The sequence below is a fragment of the Pan troglodytes genome, chromosome 1 (genome assembly GCF_028858775.2).
Source record: "Pan troglodytes isolate AG18354 chromosome 1, NHGRI_mPanTro3-v2.0_pri, whole genome shotgun sequence".
Taxonomy (NCBI): domain Eukaryota; kingdom Metazoa; phylum Chordata; class Mammalia; order Primates; family Hominidae; genus Pan; species Pan troglodytes.
This window is the reverse complement of record NC_072398.2, coordinates 222,217,164-222,241,488: the sequence shown is the minus strand read 5'-3', so window position 1 is coordinate 222,241,488 and position 24,325 is coordinate 222,217,164. Positions and strand designations below refer to the sequence as shown.

Genomic DNA, 24,325 nt, shown 5'->3' with positions numbered 1-24,325 from the left:
AATCTGACCTTTTCAAGGGAAACAATAACATTACACTGTGGAGAAAGAGAAGAGACTCACTGGGGCACTGCACCCTCTGCTCACCATGAGCCTCCTCATCCCAGTGCCATCGGTCTGACCCTCACAATGGGTTATGTGACACCATCTCACCCACATACCCTTCTTTAGTAGATGTGCTAAGTAGAAACTGAGACTCAAGGCCGGGTGTGGTGGCTCACACCTATCCCAGCACTTTGGGAGGCTGAGGCAGGAGGGTCACCAGAGGTCAGAGTTCAAGACCATCCTGGCCAACACGGTGAAACCCTGTCTCTACCAAAAATACAAAAATTAGCCAGGTGTGGTGGAGCGTGCCTGTAATCCCAGCTGCTTGGGAGGCTGAGGCACAAGAATCGCTTGAACCCTGGAGGTGGAGGTTGCAGTGAGCCGAGATTGTGCCACCGCACTCCAGCCTGGGTGACAGAGCGAGACTCTGCCTCAAAAAATAAGTAAATAAATAAATAAATAAAAGAAAAAGAAACAGACTCAACAAAATTAAATTTGCACAATGCCAAAGGGCTAGCAAGTGGTGGAGAAAAGACTAGAGCTCTAGAAAAGACTAGAGCTTACAATCTAATTGTAGAAGACACTGGACTTGAGAACACCAGCAGTCCCCAACCTTTTTGGTACCAAGGACTGATTTCATGGAAGGCAATTTCTCCACAGATGGGGGTGGGAGGATAGTTTTGGGATGAAAATGCCCCACCTCAGATCATCAGGCAGTCGATTCTCATAAGGAGCGCACAACCTAGATCCCTGGCATGCTCAGTTCACAACAGGGTTCGCGCTCCTGTGAGAATCTGATACCGCTGCTGATGTGACAGGAGGTGGAGCTCGGGCAGAAATGCTCACTCGCTCACATGCTGTTGACCTCCTGCTGTGTGGCCTGGTTCCTAACAGGCCACGGACCAGTACTGGCCCACGTCCTGAGGTATGGCGACCCCTGTTCTATGTTGTCTTGTCCAAAGCCCTCTCTGCTACATCTGCAGTTCCCAACTGGCAGGAGGTGCAGCAACACACTCAGGATTGTGGCAGCGAGTCAGCCTACTTCCACCAGCAGTGACTAATTTTTTTTTTTTTTTTGGAGACGGAGTTTCATTCTTTTTGCCCAGGCTGGAGTGCAATGATGTGATCTTGGCTCACTGCAACCTCCACCTCCCAGGTTCAAGTGATTCTCCTGCCTCAGCCTCCCGAGAAGCAGGGACTACAGGCGCGTGCCACCATGCCTGGTTAATTTTGTATTTTTAGTAGAGACAGGGTTTCTCCATGTTGGCCAGGCTGGTCATGAACTCCTGACCTCAGGTGAAAATCACCTCAGGTGATCTGCCTGCCTCGGCCTCCCAAAGTGCTGGGATTACAGGCGTGAGCCACCGTGCCTGGCCAATTTTTGTTGTTATTGTTTTTTAGGGACAGGGTCTCATTCTGACACTCAGACTGGAGTACAGTGGCACAATCATGGCTCACTGCAGCCTCAACCTCTCGGGCTCAAGCAATCCTCCCGCCTTAGCCTCCCAAGTAGCTGAGACCACAGGCATGTGCCACCATACCTGGCTGTTTATGTTTTGTAGAGATGGCATCTCCTACATTGTCTAGGCTGCTCTCAAACTCCTAGGCTCAAGCAATCTTCCCACCTCAGCCTCCCAAAGTGCTGGGATTATAGGTGTGAGCCACTGCACCTGGCCAACAATGATTAAGTTTATGCCCTTAGGAATTACAGCAAAAGATAAATATGACAACAAAATAACCTTCCTAAGGGAGAAGCAGACTTTTTCAATTTTTAATGTAGGGCCTTTATTTCTTTAATAGAGTATTTGGTGTGATAAAATTATTCACTCATTCATTTATTAAAAACCTAGGCCGGGTGCGGTGGCTCACGCCTGTAATCCTAGCACTTTGGGAGGCCGAGGCAGGTGAATGATGGGGTCAGGAGTTTGATACCAGCCTGGCCAACATGGTGAAACCCGTCTCTACTAAAAATACAAAAAATTAGCCAGGCGTGGTGGCAGGCACCTGTAATCCCAGCTACTCGGGAGGCTGAGGCAGGAAAATCGCTTGAAACCGGAAGGCGGAGGTTCCAATGAGCCAAGATCGTGCCACTACACTCCAGCTTGGGTGAAACAGCGAAACTCCATCTCAAAAACAAAACACAAAAAGGCCAGGTACGGCTCACGCCTATAATCCCAGCACTTTAGGAGGCCCAGGCAGGCGGATCACCTGAGGTCGGAAGTTTGAGACCAGCCTGACCAACATGGAGAATCCCCATCTCTACTAAAAATACAAAATTAGCTGAGCGTGGTGGCGCATGCCTGTAATCCCAGCTATGCGGGAGGTTGAGGCAGGAGAATCGCTTGAACCCAGGAGGCGGAGGTTGCGGCGAGCCAAGATCATGCCATTGCACTCCAGCCTGGGCAACAAGAGCAAAACTCCATCTCAAAAAACAAACAAAAACAACCCCAAAAAACCTAATATGCCTAATGTGAGCGAGGCTCTTGCTAGAAACTGTATACAAGGGTAGACAGACATGATTCCTGCCCTCCAAGTGTTTACAATCTAATTGTAGACACTTGAGAACTATCTTCTGCCTATTTCAAAAACACAGTCTTGGGGAGCAGGCAATAGTCACTACTATTTTCGTTCTGCGCACACACGTTTACTCGGTGGGTTATGTTCACTCTTTGTCCAGCTTACTTACTTATGAGACTTTTTCACGTTGGTGCCATCAGGTCCCTTCCCACAATCATAGGCCTGGATGGTGAATGAATAGTCTTTCTGCAGCTCACAGTCCAGTTTCTCTTTGGAGCGAATGACTCCCTCACCAGTGGATTTATCCACTACCACTGCATCAAAGGGGACATTCTGCCCGTGAATTTTAAATCCACAAATCTCACCTAGGGAGTCAAAGCAGAACAGGTTAGAATTCCTACCACATAGATCTTCTGCACCTTGCCCTCCTCCCCCCATCTCCACCCCCAAAGAAAATAAATGACAACAATTCGGCAGCCAGGGGTTTGGAGGGTCCGTGGACAAAGCAGGGGCACTGTGTTTTAAACATGGGGAAGTTCTGGGGCTTTAGTAAGATGAAGCAGATTCTGGCTTTCCAAGCAACTTGTTTACTTTGCATCCATTCATGCAGGAATACAAAAGAGAGAGAGAAGAAAATATAGACAGGCATTCCACAGGAGCACTTAGACAGCTCGAGGGTAAAAGGAGTCTCATTAGCACACAGCCAGGCCTGAGAACACCAGCGCTGCCCCAGCTCCTGGGAGGGCTGGCAGCCAGTTTGATTTGGACCAGAGAGAAGCTAAAACGCAGTTATGTGTTGAGAGAGGAGGAAGCGTGAGATATAGGATCAGCACCGTAATTACAGAAATTCTGTCAAAAAAAAAAAAATCAAAGGAAACAAGTCTTCCTGTGCAATGAGCCTGGCTAAAATTAGGGAATCAAAACAAACTACTCAATGAGAAAGGTAGAAATACCGACTCGTCAGGCATCCATTTCAACAGCTATTTTATCATCTACGATTCAGACACAGTTTCTATTATGGGAGGGACTGGCTAGACTTGCCTTTGTTTCGGACTTTATCCTATCAAACCTGAAAAAGACACCAGCCTGGGAACTTCTCTGCATCTAAATTGGCTCACAAGCTTAATTAGGAGTTAAAAATCTATGTTTCCATTCTTGTCCATGGGAGAACAGTATAAATGTTTTGATGTCAATGTGAAACTCCACAAAATGTATTTCACATGAAAATAAGACTGCACTCCTTCCACAATTCCAACTAATAGAAAATTGTTACAAAGCAAATCTCTGAAGTTCGATTAAACAAAAATGTACAGTGTTATCCATACAGTTCAAATGGATGTCTGATTTCCAGATATTTCTAACCAAGGGTCTGGTTACATACAATTTCCATCAATATACTTTAAAATAGAAACAAAGTAGGAGAATAAATAAGGATAAAAGAGCATGACAGTTTCTTCTGTTTAAGGGCTGATTCCCAATTTTATAAACAAAGTTAGTGGGTTAATATTCATAAGAGGGGAAGAAAGAACCCTTTATCACCTTCTTTGGTGACTGTCACCTCAAAACTCTCTAAAGGGAGAAAAGATAAGCCCATGTCAGTAATACAGGAAAGAATGAAGACGGAATACACTAAGGAAAAAAGTCAAAGGTGCACATATTACACATTTCCACACCAAGCTCAGCGACCGGCTTCTACGATTGCTACAGCAAAACCTAATCTTCAGGAACAAAATGTCACTTTGAATCCAACTTACCATGAACTACTGCATAATTCTGAAGTTATTAATTTAGGGATGAAATACTCCTACATGAAGTGTCCTAACACCCTCAGGGGTCATTAGGATTTTTCTTTTTTTTGAGACAGAGTCTCGCTCTGTCGCCCAGGCTGGAGTGCAGTGGTGCGATCTCGGCTCACTGCAAGCTCCGCCTCCTGGGTTCACCATTCTCCTGCCTCAGCCTCCCAAGTAGCTGGGACTACAGGCGCCCGCCACCACGCCCGGATAATTTTTTGTATTTTTAGTAGAGACAGGGTATCACCATGTTAGCCAGGATGGTCTCGATCTCCTGACCTCGTGATCCGCCCACCTCGGCCTCCCAAAGTGCTGGGATTACAGGCGTGAGCCCCCGTGCCCGGCAGGATTTTTCTTTTAATGAACACTCTAGTGACAAACCATGAATAAGTACATCTATTTGTTATTTTGCAGTTTTCAGATGTTCATTTCCAACCTAAATTCTCTCAGCTAGATTCTGGTAACATTCAACTCATCAATAGATTTAATGAAACAAAAATTTGGAGCAAAAGGTTTTTTTTTTTTTTTTTTTTTTGAGATGGAGTCTTGCTCAGTCGCCCAGACTGGGAGTGCAGTGGCGTGATCTCGGCTCACTGCAAGCTCCGCCTCCCTGGTTCACGCCATTCTCCTACCTCAGCCTCCCGAGTAGCTGGGACTACAGGCGCCCGCCACCATGCCCGGCTAATTTTTGTATTTTTAGTAGAGACAGGGTTTCACCATGTTAGCCAGGATGGTCTCGATCTCCTGACCTCATGATCCACCCACCTCGGCCTCCCAAAGTGCTGGGATTACAGGCGTGAGCCACCGCACCCGGCCGGAACAAAAGGTTTTAACCCTTTGTTCTTGAACTGAAAAAAATGACAATATTTTTCTAATCCAAAGTACCCAACCAAGGCAACAAATATAAACCCCTCTGCTAATGGAACATCTGCTTAAATGTGAATAGAAACCAGATTCAAAACTAACTGTAGGGATGCTACAACGGTCACTGTTTTCATTACATGAAAGCTCTGTTCTACCAAGTCAATATATATATATCCTGCTTATAAACCCTTTACTATGGAGGAGTGGAAATGTGAAGAGATCAGGAATTCCGCTGCCCCTCAACACACTGGGCCCTCACTGGTGGCACCTTCTCTCCCCCAAAGGTAACACGACCTGAACTCCCTTGCTTTGCTAATAGTGCTACCATTGTTTCATTTTGCTTGGTTTTAAGGTTTTAAAAATGGTATCACATGGCATGCAGTTTTTTGTTTGTTTGTTTTGGGGGGGGGGGGACGGGGGACGGAGGACGGAGTTTCACTCTTGTTGCCCAGGATGGAGTAACAAGATCTCGGCTCACTGCAACCTCTGCCTCCCGGGTTCAAGCGATTCTCCTGCCTCAGCTTCCTCAGTAGCTGGGATTACAGGCATGCACCACCATGCCTGGCTAATTTTGTATTTTTAGTAGAGATGGGGTTTCTCTGTGTTGGTCAGGCTGGTCTCGAACTCCTGGCATCAGGTGATCCGCCCGCCTCGGCCTCCCAAAGTGCTGGGATTACAGGCGTGAGCCACTGCACCCAGCCCACATGCAGTTTTTATGACTTGTTTCTTTTTCTTTTTTTGAGACAGAGTCTCACTCTGTTGCCCAGGCTGGAGTACAGTGGTAGCATCTCAGCTCACTGCAACCTCCACTTTCTGGGTTCAAGCGATTCTCATGCCTCAGCCTCCCAAGCAGCTGGGATTACAGGCGCCTGCCACCAAGCCTCGCTAATTTTTGTATTTTTAGTAGAGATGGGATTTCACCATATTGGCCAGGATGGTCTTGAACTCCTGATCTCAAGTGATCCGCCCGCCTCAGCCTCCCAAAGTACTGGGATTACAGGCGTGAGTCACCACACCCGGCCATGACTTGCTTTTTCATGCAACTTTGTGTATCTAAGATTTATTCATCCTTGCTGGTACAGGTAGCTATAGTTTATTCATTTTCACTACTACCTAACAGTGAGAATCCACGGGTCAAAACATGTAAAGTGCTTAAAACATTGCCTGGCGGAAAGAGAGCACTTAACAAATGTTTGCTATTATTACAATCATTTTCCACTGTGTGAAAATGCCATCAGTTGTTCCTGCTGTTTAAAAACAATGGTGTCATGATTATTTCGGTCCCTGCTTGCTGCTGCACGTCTACAAGAGCCTCTGTACGCCTGTGCTGCCTAACATGGCAGCCACTAGCCATGTGGGGCTGTTCAAATGCAAATGAAAATTCAAGCTAAAAATCAAACAATGTGAAAAATCCAGTTCCTCAGTTACACTGGCCAGTTCTCAAGGGCCCAGCAGCCACATGTGGCTGGTGGCTGCTGCAAGAAGACAGTGGACGCAGAGCGCTCCCCTTGGCACAGCAAGTCCCACTGGACAGAGTTGCTTTGAATTAGGGGTCTGCAAACTGCCGTTTCCAGAAAGTCCAACCTGTTCCTGATTTTGAAGAGCCCACACGCTAAAAACAATTTTTAATAGTACTTCATAACATGAGAAAATTACATGAATTTCAAATACAAATACAGTTTCTTTTTGTTTGTTTGTTTTGAGATGGAGTCCTTGCTCTGTTGCCCAGGCGGGAGTGCAGTGGCACGATCTTGGCTCACTGCAAGCTCCACCTCCCGGGTTCACGCCATTCTCCCACCTCAGCCTCCCGAGTAGCTGGGATTACAGGTGCCTGCCACCACGCCTGGCTAATTTTTTTGTTCTTGTATTTTTAGCAGAGACGGGGTTTCACCGCGTTAGCCAGGATGGTCTTGATCTCCTGACCTCGTGATCCTCCCGCCTCGGCCTCCCAAAGTGCTGAGATTACTGGCGTGAGCCACCGCGCCTGGCCTCAAATACAGTTTCTATAAATATATTTCACTGGAACACAAACATGCTCATTTGTTTAATGTATGGTCTCTGCTTTCACACTGCAAGGGCAGAGGTTGTTGCAGAGTTACATCATTGCGAAAGAGATCCGAGGGGCCCCAAAGCTTAAAATAGTCCCTATCTAGTTCTTCACCGAAAAGGTTTGCTGATCTCTCCTCTAGAGAGACACCCATGAGTAAAACTGCCCGGTACCAGATGTGTCCAAATGTTTTCCAGGATGTGCTAACTCACAATATTACATGTTTTGATGCATATTAATACTGCATAATACATTTTAAAGTAATTTAGGTTGCCCAGCTTTAATTTGGATAAAACTTCTCAGTTTTTGACTTGAGTTTACTGTGGAATAGCGAGGCAGTTCCACATCATCTGAACTGACATTAATGACAGTGACTGTGGTGTGCTTTCCTGACACAGGTCTCTCCATAGGTAAGTGCAGATTTCCTGCTTGTTGGTTGGTTGTTTTAGAGACAGGGTTTCCCTCTGTTGCCCAGGCTGGAATGCAATGATACAATCCTAGCTCTCAGAATAATCAATATTCTGAGTATTGACATTGGCTACTTTAATGAGTTCCACCAACAGGATATGGTGCCTCAAATCCACCAGTACTTATTCAATTGCTAGTCAGGCTGGGTCCTTTACCTACAAGGACTTAAAAAACCAACTCGCCAGGTTGGCAGTTCAAGGTGGCAGGTGCAGTGTGGGCTTTGCAAAACTCAGGCAGACCTGGGTCTTCCGCACCAGCCTTGCAACCGAGCCCATCACTGCAGAGCCTGCTGAGCCATCTGCAGGGTCAGCCAGTACGCCTACCTCAAGGGGCCATTTGTGCATTCAACCTAAAACTCTACTTTTAATAAGGAAGACGGATCGGACTGGAGCAAGACAGGGGCTACCACAGTACCTCTGATGAGATACAATGAGGGCTGAACTAGGCACTGTCCCAAGGAGACATTTAAGAGATTTTTAGGGGAATAGATGAGACCTCCACCTCCTGAGTTCAAGCGATTCTCCCACCTCAGCCTCCCGAGTAGCTCAGACCACAGGTGCATGCTACCCATTCCTGGCTTTTTTTTTTTTTTTTTTTTTTTTTTTGCTAGAGGCAAGGTTTCACCATGTTGCCCAGGCTGGTCTTGGACTCCTGAGCTCAAGCGATCCATCTGCCTCAGCCTCCCTCAGAGCTGGGATTACAGGCATGAGCCACCACGCCCGCCCCAGTTCACGGTAGTCAAATGCATGCTACGGCACCATCACATACGAAGGTGCAGCTCCACCACTTGCTATCCTAAACTCAGCCTCTCTCAAACTCAAACAACCTCATCCGTTGCAGGGAAGGACCTCTCAGAATTGCCTCTCACATCCCAGTTCCTTTCTGCCTGCTCCCTCCCACTCAATTCAGCTGGCTCTGTTAGGCAAATCTACCTAAAACCCTGCTTTTATCAAGCTGAAAACACCCAACCAGGTTTCCCAGACAACCTCTCCAGTTAGGCTCTCCTAGGAATGGGCCAAATCCTTCCCAGTCTCTTTCCCCAAACCTTCATTCCCCTAGGAGATCATCTAAAATGGTCAAAAGGAACTTTACTTAAGAAATTTGAGGGGCAGGCCTGGTAGGTCACACCTGTAATCCCAGCACTTTGGGAGGCTGAGGTGGGTGGATCACCTGAGGTCAGGAGTTCGAGACCAGCCTGGCCAACACGGTGAAATCCTGTCTCTACCAAAAATACAAAAATTAGCTGGGAGTGGTGGCGTGTGCCTGTGGTCCCGGCTACTTGGGAGCCTAAGGTGGGAGAATCACCTGGGCCTGGGATGTAAGCCTGTAGTGAGCCATTATCATGCCACTGCACTCCAGCCTCTGTACTCTGGGCGACGGAGTGAGACCATGTCTAAAAATTTTTTTAAAAAAATTTTTAAGGAATTTTTAAAGCAAAACATAAAAATATGAAAAATGGATGAACCCAACAAAGTCTAGATTTGACTTCTGGATATCCAAAGTCACATGCAGGGTTCTCAGCTGACAGCACTTTGCCCTCACTTTCCTCATCTGTGCCTTTGACAAACCCCAGCTTTAGGCTGGCCCTGCTGTTCTTTCGAAGTCTTCTTCCTAATCTGAGGATGGCCCCTCCTACACACGTCTCCCAGCTCTCAGGGGACCCTGCCCTTATATTGCAAGTGTTTCCTTTGCTCCTTACGTATAACAGCTAAGGTTCTCTGATTGTAAGCAACAGAAATCCTTTCTAGGTAACTTAGCAAAAGGAAACTGATTGGAAAACTATCAGGAACTCATGGAACTGACTGTAGGCCAGAGAAAGGGACTTGGAAACAGGTGGAAGCCAAGGCAGCTGGAGACCAGGAAACAGGAACCGCAACAGTCCCACTGCAGAACAGCCTGGACAGACAGACCCGAACCGCAACTATTCTTAGCATCGCTGTCGCTCCACTCACCATTCAAACTTCAGGGAGGGGCACCTGTTCAGCCTAGCTCACACTATCCACACACTTGGCTAGGGGCAGCTGGGTAACAGGTTGTAGATCCACTGATCTGTGCCCAATGGGAAACGGATCACGGGGTTGTAAAGAAGAGAAAATGGGCCGGGTGTGGTGGCCCACACCTGTAATCCCAGCATTTTGGGAGGCCAAGGTGGGTGGATCATCTGAGGTCAGGAGTTCGAGACCAGCCTGGCCAACATGGTGAAACCCGTCTCGACTAAAAATACAAAAATTAGCTGGACGTGGTGGCAGGCACCTGTAATTCCAGCTACTCAGGAGGCTGAGGCATGAGAATCGCTTGAACCTGGGAGGCGGAAGTTGCAGTGAGCCGAGATCATGCCACTGCACTCCAGCCTGGGCGACAGAGTGAGACTCCATTTCAAAAAAAAAAAAAGAGAAAATGGACACTTGCTAAGCAGCGACTATCCACTTCTCTCTGCTCCACTTGGCCTTGGTGCCCACACTCAACGGCTGGGTGTCCGGGCTGTCCCTGATGTTTGGTGACCTCTGGCTTTCTTGCTTACTGGTCCAGGCTAGTTTCTGGAATGAGCTCATATGTGTCTCTAATCAGTAGTTTTTTCGGGGTACCTTTTTTTTTCTTTTTTTTGGAGACAGAGTCTCGCTCTGTCACCCAGGCTGGAGTGCAGTGGCACAACCTCAGCTCACAGCATCCTCCACCTCCTGCGTTCAAGTGATTCCTGTGCCTCAGCCTCCCGAGTAGCTGGGACTACAGGCGCACACCACCACGCCTGGCTAATTTTTGTATTTTTAGTAGAGACAGGGTTTCACCATGTTGGCCAGGCTGGTCTCAAACTCCTGACCTCAAGTGATCTCCTCGCCTCGGCCTCCCAAAGTGCTGGGATTACAGGTGTGAACCACTGCACCCGGCCTAGGATACCTTAAATATATGTAACAATAATCACAGACTCCAAGAGTTACGCTCTCGCAAGTTCCTCACTGACTACAGCAGTGGCTCTCAAATTCTAGTGTGCCAAAAATGGTCTGTGACGCTTGTTAAAAATGTGGTTTCCAAGCTCCATCCCCAGAAATTCTGACTTGGTGGTTCTAGGGGCAGAGCCCAGTGATCTGCATTTTGAGCAAGCACTGCCAGATGACTCCAACACAGACAGTCTGCAGACCTGGGAAGGTGGCCCATCGGGGGTTTGCAAACCTAGCTGGCTGGTATGGATTTCTCAGGTGCCACTCCTGGAGGTACAGACTAGGCAGCTGAGCATGGAGCTCAGGAACCTGCACGCTACACCAGGGCCCCAGGTGATCCAGACACAGCATTGGAAAACCCCATGCATCCATTCAGCCTAGCAATGGAAACCATGTAGACTCAAGTTGACTTCAACCCTGTGCTCCTCTATACCCCACGCCACACAAGCTGACCTGGTCACCTACCCTGGGAGGCCCTTCCAGTTCCCACCTCTGCTCCCACCTCTCCCCTCTCTTCACTGCCTATGCAAACTCCACCCACCCTTTACAGGGCTCGAGCCCTGCAAACCACTGTAGAACCACTTCTGGGCTATCTCAGCCCATTCAGTGTTGCTACAAAGGAAGACCTGAGGCTGTGTAAGTTATAAAGAAAAAAGGTTTCTTTGGTTCACACTTCTGATGGCTGGAAAGTTCAAGGTTGGGCATCTGCATCTGATGAGGGCCTCAGGCTACTTCCACTCACTGCGGAAGGCCAAGGGGAATCGTGTGTAGAAATCACATGGTGAGGGAGAAAGAAAGAGAGAGAAAGAGAGAGAAAGAGAGAGAAAGAGAGAGAAAGAGAGAGAAAGAGAGAGAAAGAGAGAGAAAGAGAGAGAGAGAGAAAGAGAGAGAGAGAGAGAGAGAGAGGTGGGTGGGGGAGGAGGAGGAGCAACCACAGGCTCTTTTTAGCAATGAGCTCTTGTGGGAACTAAAAGAGTGAGAATTCACCCACTACCCCCCACCCCACCACCTCACCCCCATAGCCAGGGACAACATTAATCTATTCATGAAGGATTCACCCCCTGTGACCCAAACACCTCCCATTAGGCCCCACCTCCAACAACGGGATCAAGTTTCAGTTAGGGGCACCATGGCTCATGCCTGTAATCCCAACACTTTGGGAGGCCAAGGCAGGTGGATCACTTGAGGTCTGGGGTTCAAGGCCAGCCTGGGTAACATGGTGAAACCCTGTCTCTACTAAAAATACAAAAATTAGCCAGGTATGATGGCACAGGCCTGTAATCCCAGCTACTCGGAAGGCTGAGGTGGGAGAATCGCTTGAATATCTGAGGCAGAGGTTGCAGTGAGCTGAGATCCCGCTGCTGCATTCCAGCCTGGGTGATGAAGTGAGGCTCCATCTTTAAAAAAAAAAAAAAAAGTTTCCACATGAGGTTTGGAGGGGACAAACATCCAAACTGCAGCACTTGCCTCCTTAGCCCACACCATCATTGCCTCTGTCACTTGGGGCTGAACTACAAGTTTCCTAGTATCCTTTGCCAATCTTGGTTTGGCCCTCTTACCTACATTATCAGTGGCTTTGAAAACAGGAACCAACTTTTACACTTTTTTTTATCATCTCTGGAAAACCTAGCATAGCTACCTAGTATTTAATCATTACTGATCCCAAACTCTTCCTGGGTGGTGTCTACATCCAAAATGGGTCCATTCAAGTCAATCACGGTTAATAAGAAGCACCTGTCCTAACATTCAGCTACTTACTTAAAATTGTTACTCAATGCATTATTGCCTTCGATTAAGCTGAAGCATGTGAAATGTCATTTTTTTTTCAAATACCTTAATATTTCAACATTTAAAAAAATTGGGCCAGGCGCAGTGGCTCAGGCCTGTAATCCCAGCACTTTGGAAGGCAGGCAGATCAACTGAGGTCAGGAGTTCAAGACCAGCCTGACCAACATGGAGAAATCCCATCTCTACTAAAAATACAAAATTAGCCGGGCGTGGTGGCGGGCGCCTGCAATCCCAGCTACTCAGGAGACTGATACAGGAGAATCGCTTGAACCCAGGAGGCGGAGGTTGCGGTGAGCTGAGATCGCGTCATTGCACTATAGCCTGGGCGACAAGAGCGAGACTCCATCTCAGAAAAAAGAAAAAATTGGCCTGGTGCGGTGGCTCAATCCTGTAATCCTAGCACTTTAGGAGGCTGAGGCAGGGGGATCTTGAGGTCCAGAGTTTGAGACCAGCCTGGCCAATATGGTGAAACCCTGTCTCCACTAAAAATACAAAAATTAGCCGAAATCACTTGAACCCGGGAAACGGAGACTCCATCTCAAAAAAAGAAAAAAAAATGGAGGCCAGGCGCCGTTGCTCCACCTGTAATCCCAGCACTCTGGGAGACTGAGGCAGGTGGATCACCTGAGGTCAGCAGTTTGCGGCCAGCCTGGCCAACAAAGCGAAACCCTCCCTCTACTAAAAATACAAAAATTAGCCGGGCGTGGTGGCGGCGGGCGCCTGTAATCCCAGCTACTCAGGAGGCTGAGGCAGGAGAATCGCTTGAACCTGGGAGGTTGCAGTGAGCCAAGATCGCACCACTGCACTCCAGCCTGGGCGACACAGCGAGACTGTCTCAAAAAAAAAAGGCAATTTCATGCAGGTCAACCAATTCACTGCTGCAAACACAAGGTCAGCTCAGTTACATGTGCTAAAAAAGCAAAACTGGGCAGTGAAATGCAGCAGTTAACCCCACTGGCCACCCTCAGGGCATGTGAAGCACATTCATAACAAAGAATACAGACAAGAGTATCACAGGGCTCCTCGGTGGGCTCTAACTGACTATCAATGAAAACTAAGTTCCCATTCTTGCCCTGAAACTTCTTTTGGATTCTATTTGTATCATTATGGTTCAACCAATCTTGTAAAACATCCATACTTAATCTGGAAAAGCAGGAAAGAGATTGCTAGAACACCACCACCTCCTAGAAGGAGGAGCTCTGAAGAGGAAACAAGGAGAGGAGGCACGGCTTCTGACAAGAACAGAATGCGTCATCTTCAAGGCCCCAACCCTGTGGCCCACACATGAAGCTCAAGCTGGTAACTCTCCACGAAATATATAAAATGTAAACAAAACAGGCCGGGCGCGGTGGCTCATGCCTGTAATCCCAGCACTTTAGGAGGCCAAGGCGGAGGATCACTTGAGGCCAGGAGTTCGAGACCAGCCTGGCCAACATGGTGAAACCCCGTCTCTATTAAAAATAACAAAAAATTAGCTGGCTCGTGGTGGTGCACGCCTGTGATCCCAGCTACTCGAGAGGCTGAGGCATGAGAATTGCTTGAACCCAGAAGGCAGAGGTTGCAGTGAGCCGAGATCGCGCCACTGCACTCCAGCCTGGGTGACAGAGCGAGACCCTGTCTCAAAAATAAATAGATAAATAATAAAATGCAAAAATTGTTTTCTGACCCATGACTACTCAGGCTTTCAGCAGATTAAGGAGAAGGTGCAGAACAAGAAACTGAATCATTTAAATTTCCTAAAACACTTGACAAATACCAAGACTCTGTATCAGAATTTCACCCCAAGGAAACAATCCGGGCGAGACTGGATCTTCATTGTGAATGTCTGATTAGTGATGACTTACAAGGAGCTTCAATGACTAAGCTCCCAGCATTGCATGTGCATTCATTTCAGAGCTCTAACAAGTGAACTCCTGTGGCTACCCACACACACACGCCTTGTAGTGGGATCACACTATGAACTGGAATGTTCACACAGTGAGCTGGGCCCAGAGGCGGCTCTGTCACTTATGAGCTGTGTGATCCTGGGTAAACTCATCTCCTCCCTCTACAAATATCTATGGAGTGACTGTGTCCCAGGCACTGACGGAGGTTTTGGGGATAAAATGGAAAACAAAGTAGCTTCTCCTGCTGTCACGCAGCTGGCAGACACGCTGAGCCTGGTTCCTCACCTGGAGAACAGGGACAGTGGGCATGTCTACTGCATAAGGTTGGAGAAGAGAGGCTGGGCGCAGTGGCTCACGCCTGTAATCCCAGCATTTTGGGAGGCCGAGGCGGGCAGACTGCCTGAGCTCAGGAGTTCGTAACCAGCCTGGGGAACACGGTAAAACCCCGTCTCTAATAAAAATTACAAAAAATTAGCCAGGCATGGTGGCATGCACTTGTAGTCCCAGCTACTCGGGAGGCTGAGGCAGGAGAATTGCTTGAACCCAGGAGGCGGAGGTTGCAGTGAGCCGAGATGGCACCACTGCACTCCAGCCTGGGCAACAGAGCAAGACTCCATCTCAAAAAAAAAAAAAAAAAACCTGCTGAAAAGAATCGGAGAAAGTAACCCACACCGGGCCCTGAGAGCAACCTCTGCCACACTGCAGGCACTCAATAAACGTTAGATGCCACCACCATCACCACCCTCCTCCTCAACATGGTGCGAAATTAAACTCAATGTCATCACCCAAATCAATCTAAGATGAAAATAAGGCTCCAGGTCTAGCCTCTGTCTTATCCAAAAAATACTTTAGAAAGTCTGCAAGAAAATGCAACACTATAACGACTTTTGTAGAAAGATGAAAAAATATTTCTCACAAAATGTTAAGTGAAAAAATATTTTTAAAAGATTCTATTAGTAGTAATAACAGCAGCGGCAAATACTGTAGGTGGTAATTACTGTACCACCCACTGTTTAAAGCTCTTCACACGTATGAATAAAGAAGCTAACATTCCCCCAAACCAATGAGGTCTGTAACATTAATGAGGTCTGTGACATCTTATCCTTTTACAAATGATGAAACGGAGGCACAGAAAGGGTGAGTAATTTGCCTAAGGCCACACAGCCAATAAGTAGCAGAGCTACGATTCACTCACTGGTCCCTCGGCTCTAGGGTCTCTGTTCCTGACCTCCCTTGCTCAGTCTCATAGGGTCCTGTTCTGTGCTGGGTGGCACCATGGGGGCGGGGTTCTGTGTTCGGTAGCACCATAGGGACAGGGTTCTATGTTGGGCAAAATCATGGGGGCGGGGTTCTGTGTTGGGTGGTATCATGGGGCTGGGGTTCTGTGCTGGGCGGCACCATGGGGGCAGAGTTCTATGTTGGGCGGCACCATGGGGGCGGGATTCTGTGTTGGGCGGTACCATGGGGGCGGGATTCTGTGTTGGGCGGCACCAGGGGGGCGGGGTTCTGTGCTGGGCGGCACCAGGGGGGCGGGGTTCTGTGTTGAGCGGCACCATGGGGGTGGGGTTCTGTGCTGGGTGGCACCATGGGGGCGGGGTTCTGTGTTGGGTGGTATCATGGGGGCGGGGTTCTGTGTTGGGTGACACCATGGGGGCAGGGTTGTGTTGGGTGGTATCATGGGGGGGGGTTCTGTGTTGGGTGGCACCATGGGGGTGGGGTTCTGTGCTGGGTGGCACCATGGGGTTGGCGATCTGTGTTGGGTGGCACCATGGGGGCGGGGTTCTGTGTTGGGTGGCACCATGGGGGCGGGGTTCTGTGTTGGGTGGTATCATGGGGGCGGGGTTCTGTGTTGGGTGGTATCATGGGGGCGGGGTTCTGTGTTGGGTGGCACCATGGGGTTGGTGATCTGTGTTGGGTGGTATCATGGGGGCGGGGTTCTGTGCTGGGTGGCACCACGGGGGCGGGGTTCTGTGTTGGGTGGTATCATGGGGGCGGGGTTCTGTGCTGGGTGGCACCATGGGGGCGGGGTTCTGTGTTGGGTGGTATGGGGGTGGGGTTCTGTGTTGGGTGACACCATGGGGGCGGGGTTCTGTGTTGGGTGGTATCATGGGGGCGGGGTTCTGTGTTGGGTGACACCATGGGGGCGGGGTTGTGTTGGGTGGTATCATGGGGGCGGGGTTCTGTGCTGGGTGGCACCATGGGGGCGGGGTTGTGTTGGGTGACACCACGGGGGTGGGGTTCTGTGTTGGGTGGCACCAAAGCAACAGAAGAGGGAGGGAGGGAGGAAGCAACACAGGGAGAAAGTAAAGGAGAAAGGGAAAGAGGGAGGGAGGGAGGAAGGCAGGGAGGGAGGGAGGAAAAGGGGGAAGGAGGGAAGAAGGGATGGAAGGAGTGAGGGAGGGGGGAACAGAAGGAGGGAATGAGGGAGGGAGGGAGAAAGGGGAAAAGGGAGGGAGGGGGAGGGAGGGAGAGAGGAAGGAAAGGACAGGGAGGAAGCGAAGGAGGGAAGGAGAGAGAGAGGAAGGAAATGAGAGGGAGAGAGGGAGGGAGGGAGGGAAGGAAGGAGGGAGGGAGCTAAGGAGGGACACGGCTGCAGGTCAGGTGCTCCCTCCCCCCCATACAGCTGCCCACTCCTCCAGCAGAGGACCCCACGCTTCAGTCAAGGGGATCAGTTGCACTCCTGTGTGTATACTAAAGGACTGAAAACCTATGTCCACACAAAGACCTGTACAGGAATGTTCACAGCAGCATGACCCATAATAGCCAAAAAGTAGAAGCAACTCAAATGTCCATCAGTGGATGAACAGAGAAACAAAATGTGATCTACTCATAGAATGAAATAATATCCAGCAACAAAAAAAGGAATGAGGGGCTGCTAGGCACCTAACACAGGTAAACTGTGAAATCACCATGCTGGGAGACGCCCATCACAAAAAGCCGTACAGTGCATTTACATGATTATCCAGAAGAGAGAAATCTGTAGTGGTAGCCAGGGCTTGGGAGTGAAGGAGACTGAGGGATGAGTGCCACTTGGCGCAAGGGTTCCTTTTTGGGGTGATGAAAATGTTCTGGAGTTAGACAGTGGTTGGCAGGTGCATGGTTTTTGGAACATTCTAAAACTCAATGAGCTGTACACTTTAAAAGGGTGATTTTTTGGCCGGGCGCGGTGGCTCACACCTGTAATCCCAGCGTTTTGGGAAGCCGAGGCAGGCAGATCACGAGGTCAGGAGATTGAGACCACGGTGAAACCCCATCTCTACTAAAAATACAAAAAATTAGCCGGGCGCGGTGGTGGATGCCTGTAGTCCCAGCTACTCGGGAGGCTGAGGCAGGAGAATGGCGTGAACCCGGGAGGCAGAGCTTGCAGTGAGCCGAGATCGCGCCACTGCACCCCAGCCTGGGTGACAGAGCGAGACTCCGTCACAAAAAAAAAAAAAGGGTGATTTTTGTGGCATATGAATTATCTCCAAAAAAGAAAAAAGAAAGAAAAAATATTATATGAGTAACTGTGCTTCCCCCATGAAAATATCCAAAAGGAAAATATTGACTTATCTATCCACTATGGCAAATACAACCAAGTTACCACTATAATTGGATTTAAATTGCTTTTCTATACAGTTAAAATACATATCACAACATATAATTTTTGTACATCAGTAAAAAAAACCTGAGAATCTCTAAAAAATAAACTTGTATAAGTATTATTTCATCTAGAATATCTTAAGTTTGAGAAATACACAATAAAATTAAATACAGTAAGAAAAAAATATTTCATTGATAAGACTTTTTCTTTCAAAGTTAACACTCGGCGTACATTTCATTTCCTACTTCCTTGTGAACTTCGTGCAGTTAAAGATGTAGCTACGTCATCGTAGCAGGCAGCTGTCCCGCCTGGGCTGGAGCCCTGCCTCTGCACCCCACGACCAGCTACAAGCCCAGAGCAACAGCTTAACTATTCTGTGCCTCCGCTTCCTGCCTTTAATGCAGAAAAGCGTATTTATTATCTTATGGTTATTGGGGATTAAATACAAATTTATATTTGTACAGTACTTAGAGTAGTGCCTGGGACATTGCTATGCATGCTTTATAAGTGCATGCATTACTGGCTGGGTGTGGTGGCTCACGCCTATAATCCCAGCACTTCGGGAGGCCAAGGCAGGCGCATCACCTGGGGTCAGGAGTTCAAGACCAGCCTGGCCAACACGGTGAAACCCTGTTTCTAATAAAAATACAAAAATTAGCAGGGCATGGTGGCGGGCACCTGTAATCCCAGCTAATGGGAGGCTGAGGCAGGAGAATTGCTTGAATCTGGGAGGCGGAGGTTGCAGTGAGCCAAAATTGCACCACTGGACTCCAGCCTGGGCGACAAACTGAGACACCGTCTCAAAAATAAAACAAAATAAAATAAAATAAAATAAAATAGTGCATCAATTATTAACAACATAGTAAGATCACACTGCACGAACAACAGGACTGCTGATACTTCACAAGGCAAAGGAAGACCTGAGGGAGCAAATACACAAGCCTGGACTGCAATCACTTCTTGAAATGCATAAAACATCAGTAATGTATATAAAACTGCTCAAAAACATAAACTAAATAATTCTGTTAAAATGATCTATCCACTAGCACTTTGCAAGGCCAAGGCAGGTGGATCACCTGAGGCCAGGAGTTCGAGACCAGCCTGAACAACATGGTGAAACCTCATCTCTACTAAAAATACAAAAATTAGGACGGGCATGGTGGCTCAAGCCTGTAATCCCAGCACTTTGGGAGGCCAAGGCGGGTGGATCACAAGGTCAGGAGTTCAAGACCAGCCTGGCCAATATGGTGAAACCCCATCTCTACTAAAAATACAAAAATTAGCTGGGCGTGGTGGCAGGCACCTGTAATCCCAGCTACTCAGGAGGCTGAGGCAGGAGAACTGCTTGAACCCGGGAGGCAGAGGTTGCAGTGAGCTGAGATTGCACCACTGCACTCCAGCCTGGGTGACAGAGCAAGACTGTTTCAGGAGAAAAAAAAAAATCTGGGGGAAAAAGCAAAAATAATCACCCTGGCAACTGGACAAATGCTGTGTGTGTGTTCACGGCATGGGGTACTGCCTCTACTGTCCTTTTCATCAGAATTCTCTCTGAAAATTAATAAACACACAAAACAACTTGGGAGGCTCTATCTTTACAGCATAAGCTGGTTCACGGGTGACTGTGCTGAAAATGTGATGTGGCGCCTAAACAGAATGAAGTACAAATTTATTTTTCAAATAGTTCTTCAGAAACAAACTCATGTTTATTTCCTTCAACTTACTATAGTAAAATTAACATATGTTTCATACAAATTCATCCAATTTTTCTTATTTGTCCCTAGACAAATAGAACACTTTTTTTTTTTTTCTGAGACAGAGCCTCACTCTGTCGCCCAGGCTGGAGTGCAGTGGCGCGATCTCGGCTCACTGCAAGCTCCGCCTCCTGGGTTCACACCATTCTCCTGCCTCTGCCTCCGGAATACCTAGGACTACAGGCGCCCACCACCACACCCGGCTTTTTTTTTTTTTTTTTAGTAGAGACGGGGTTTCACCGTGTTAGCCAGGATGGTCTCGATCTCCTGACCTTGTGACCCGCCCGCCTCGGCCTCCCAGAGTGCTGGCACAGGCATGAGCCACTGTGCCCGGCCAGAACACTCTTTAATACGAGAAGTTTTTGTTTGTTTTGTTTTTTGAGATGGGGTCTTGCTCTGTTGCCCAGGCTGGAGTGCAGTGGTGCAATCAAGGCTCACTGCAGCCTCCACCTCCTGGACTCAAGCAATCCTCCTGCCTCAGCCTCCCACAGTGCTGAGATTACAGGCATGTCACTGTGCCCAGCCATGCAGGAGAAGATCTGATCTGGAAAAATATGCAAAAACAACTCTTAAAAATTAACTTTACAATGTCAACTCCAACTCTGAGGCAGAAAAAAGGTGGCACAGCCCATTCTCTACCAGTTAAGGACCCAACGTGAAGCCAGAACGGCTCTGACTTGGAAAATGCTATTAAGTGTTAGCAATGTACACGGTTATTACAGTATAAAATCTCCAAAGCAATGCTACAGGTTTGTCTCTATAAAGACTGAGGCTACAATCTCATGTCTTTAAAATTCACTGAAGGTAAAATCTATGCCAAAAGCATTCCTCTATAAAGACCGCTCAGCTTCTTCAAGTAAGTCTTCTCAGGTCATTGAAATCTAGGTAATGCAAGGAACCCCTGGCGCTGTGATTCTCCGGCTCCATGCCACTTGAGGACCAGCAACACCAGCAGTACCTAGGAGCAGGTGAGAAAGGCAGAATCTCAGGTCCTCCCAGACCCGCTGTCTCTACATTCCTCAGGTACTCCGTGTGCACCCTAGAGCCAGGGATGCACTGGTCTAGGAGTTATCTGGCTACATTAAGATAAAGAAAAAAATTATGCAATTAAATTAAACAGTTTGTTTTTCAACTATAAGAACAGGCCTTTTTGTCAGCTACCCCAACTATTAAAAGGAAAAAAAAAACATGATACAAAGGACGCTACAAATAACCCTCAGCTATGGAGACATTTTCAGAAACGCTCAGCATTATCCAAATGGGATGTGCAGAATGCTTCCTGACCAGGCCCGATTCATCAAGAGTCAATGAAAGCCCCGTTCCTACCTGCAAATCGCAGAGGCGCATCTTTATCCAGCGCGATCAGTGGGGGGTCGAGGAGCACCGTGTTGTCGTTCTCTGTGACTATGCCGTGGTAGGTGGGCTCCAGCCAGGGCTTGTGCTTGTTAACTGTGTTTAAAACAAGAGAAAAAAATAGACAAGGTTAGAAATATTATTTTCAACTCCACTACTTTTGAAGACACACACCTGCTATTAAAATAATAAAACTCATTAGGCTTGAAGACAGTGCTCACAGTTCTGTCACAAAATTTGGTATCAAGACCCAAATGAGATGAAATTCTAAATTCCAGAATAAGTAATGTAGAAATTATCTGAATCCATGAAGCAACCAGAAATAAGAAATAAATTGCTCTAGAAATCAAGAAAAAAAAAAAGACTGATGGCTACAGGAAGACTATCTCTGTTTTCAGCCTATCACTGAAAAGTTACAAAGAAAGGTATTTTTATTTCTTTATGATTTTTTGAGACAGAGTCTTGCTCTGTCACCCAGGCTGGAGCACAATGGTGTAATCATGACTCACTGCAGCCTCAACCTCCCAGGTTCAGGTGATCCTCCCACTCAGCCTCCCAGGTAGCTGGGACTATGTGTGTGCACCACCATACTTGACTTATTTTTTTTTTTTTTTTTTTTTACTCTTTGTACAGACAGGGTTTCACCATGTTGCCCAGGCTGGCCTTGAACTCCCGGGCTCAAGTGATCCACCTGCCTTGGCCTCCCAAAGTGTTGGGATTACAGGCGTGAGCCACAGCACCTGGCCCCAGTATTATTATTTTTTCTTTTTTCTCTGTTGCCAAGGCTGGAATGTAGTGGTAGGATCTCAGCTCACTCACTCATTAAACCACCGCACCCAGCTGCCCAGTATTAATTTTAAATTTGTATTACAAACAATAATGTAAAGCAAAGATGCAAAACACAATAAAGTATTAAAATAAAACTCAATGCAGAATTTCAGAAAAACCCACCACTTGACTGAAAACAAGAGTGTTTAAGAATAATCCATCCGGGTGTGGTGGCTCACGCCTATAATCCCAGCACTTTGGGAGGCTGACAAGGGCGGATCACCTGAGGTCAGGAGTTTGTGACTAGCCTGGCCAATATGTTGAAACCCTGTCTTTACTAAAAATACAAAAATTAGCCAGGTGTGGTGGCACACACCTGTAATCCCAGCTACTCGGGAGGCTGAGGCAGAAGAATCGCCTGAACCTGGGAGGTGGAGGTTGCAGTGAGCCAAGATCACGCCACCGCACTCCAGACTGGGCGACAGAGTGAGATTCCGCCTCAAAAAAAAAAAATAATAATCCACTTTGGAGTTAGGCTTGGGGTCCAATTCCAGTCTCCATCTATTATGAGCTGTGTGACCTTAATTAAGTACATTAACTTATTACCGGAAAAGGGTCCCAATCCAGCCCCCAAGACAGTGTTATTGAACTTCATGCAATAAGAATTCGGGGCAAGTCCACAGAGTCAAGTGAAAGCAACTTTATTAAGAAAGTGAAGAAAGAAAGAATGGCTACTCCACAGGCAGAGCAGCCCTGAGGGCTGCTGGTGGGCTATTTTTATGGTTATTTCTTGATTACACGCTAAACGAAGGGTGGATTATTCATGAGTTTTCCCGGAAAGATATGGGAAATTCCCGGAAACTGAGGGCTCCTCCCCATTTTAGACCACATACAGTAACTTCCTCACGTTGCCATGGCATTTGTAAACTGTCATGGTGCTGGTGGGTCTCTTAGCATGCTAATGTATTATAATTAGTGTATAATGAGCAGTGAGGACGACCAGAAGTCACTTTTGTCCCCATCTTGGTTTTGGTGGGTTTCGGCGGGCTTCTTTATGGCAACCTGTTTTATAAGCAAGGTCTTTGTGACCTGTGTCTTGTACTGACCTCCTACCTCATCCTGTGACTTAGAAGGCCTTAACCTCCTAGGAATGCAGCCCAATAGATCTCAACCTTATTTCACCCAGACCCTATACAAGATGGAGTCGCTCTGGTTCAAATGCCTCTGACAAACTGATCTCAAGTTCCTCGTTCGTAAACCAGGGACACCCCCACCCTCCTCACGGTGATGGCCCGGATCACTGGAGAAGTGCTATCTTGTCCCTTCTTGATTGGGACTCTACCAGAACTGCTACTTTTGCTTTTCTGGCCGCTGCTGACCTCACTTCCCTGAGAAGATGATCATTTAGCCCCTGTCTGCTTTGCTTTGCCTGGGGCTCGGCTCCTAAGTGTCGATGTCAGACGTCCTCCTGGTAGCCATGAATCCCTCCCTGAGCCCACAGTATCTCCACACGCACACTGGGGGCCCTGTTCCACAGCTCAAATCTTTCCATTTTCCTTTTATGTTCACCTTAAGAGGGTTAACAGCTTCCATTATAACCTCAGAGTATGAATGAACCAGGGGACTCCTCGATTAAGCTGATCTGAAAAGATGGAAAGAAATGGCTTGAAAACATTGTTTCCAAGTAGACGGGGCCTACTTATTGAATGAACCACTCAGGTTCTGTTAAGTGTGAGTCAATCCAGAAGGATCTTCGTGCAACATTTCAGGATGTGATGCTACCTCTGCTGTACCTGCACTTTCCCCAGAGTGGCACCCGGGGAGGGGGGTCACGCTCACGTGTAAGGCTCAGAGTAGGCGTGTGAAGGCTTGCATCTGGAAGGAAGACAGACCAGAACAAAGCTGCCTCCTCTCTTTTTTTTTTTTGAGATGGAGCCTTGCTCTGTCGCCCAGGCCGGAGTGCAATGGCGCGATCTCGGCTCACTGCAACCTTCGCCTCTCAGGTTCAAGCAATTCTCCTGCCTCAGTCTCCCAAGTAGCTGGGACTACAGGCGCTCGCCACCACGCTCAGTTTCTGTATTTTTAGTAGAGACAGGATTTCACCATGTTGGCCAGGCTGGTCTACCAACTCCTGACCTTGTGTTCCGCCCACCTCGACTCCCAAAGTGCTGGGATTACAGGCGTGAGCCACTGCGCCAAGCTGCTGCCTCCTCTCGAATTAATGAAACATTTACCAGACATTTGTACACACCACATCCAAGCCAAGAGCAAATCCTTCTGGCTTCACTTCCTAAATAAATCCAGACCCCGGGGAGTTGTTGTTTAATGGGTATAAAATTTCGGTTTTGTGAGATGAAAGGAATTTGGAGGTTGGTTGCACAATAGTGTGAATGTACTTGATGCTACTGAACTGAATGCTTCAAAATGGTAGACGGGAAAATTTTGCTGTAGTTTACATTTAAAAAAAAAATCCACATACACACAAACTCAGACACAGCCATTTCTTATCCTCCTTCCTGAAAGGTCACAAAA

General features: G+C 47.7%; 1 protein-coding gene across 8 annotated transcripts in view; it reads right to left on the bottom strand.

Annotated features, from left to right (window-relative positions):
• The window catches only part of CLSTN1 (calsyntenin 1), a 96,018-nt gene that overhangs the window by 23,466 nt on the left and 48,227 nt on the right, over window positions 1–24,325 (bottom strand). For 4 of the 8 annotated variants that reach the window (XM_016953729.4, XM_003307798.7, XM_009447926.4 and 1 more), the window contains exons 2-4: window positions 20,999–21,121; window positions 4,099–4,128; window positions 2,729–2,924 (exon numbers count right to left, since the gene is read on the bottom strand). In XM_016953729.4, the coding sequence (XP_016809218.2) occupies window positions 2,729–2,924; window positions 4,099–4,128; window positions 20,999–21,121 (349 nt within the window). The remainder of the gene's footprint in view (window positions 1–2,728; window positions 2,925–4,098; window positions 4,129–20,998; window positions 21,122–24,325) is intronic. The other 4 variants (XM_003307797.7, XM_063786633.1, XM_009447931.4 and 1 more) reach the window with 1 other exon arrangement.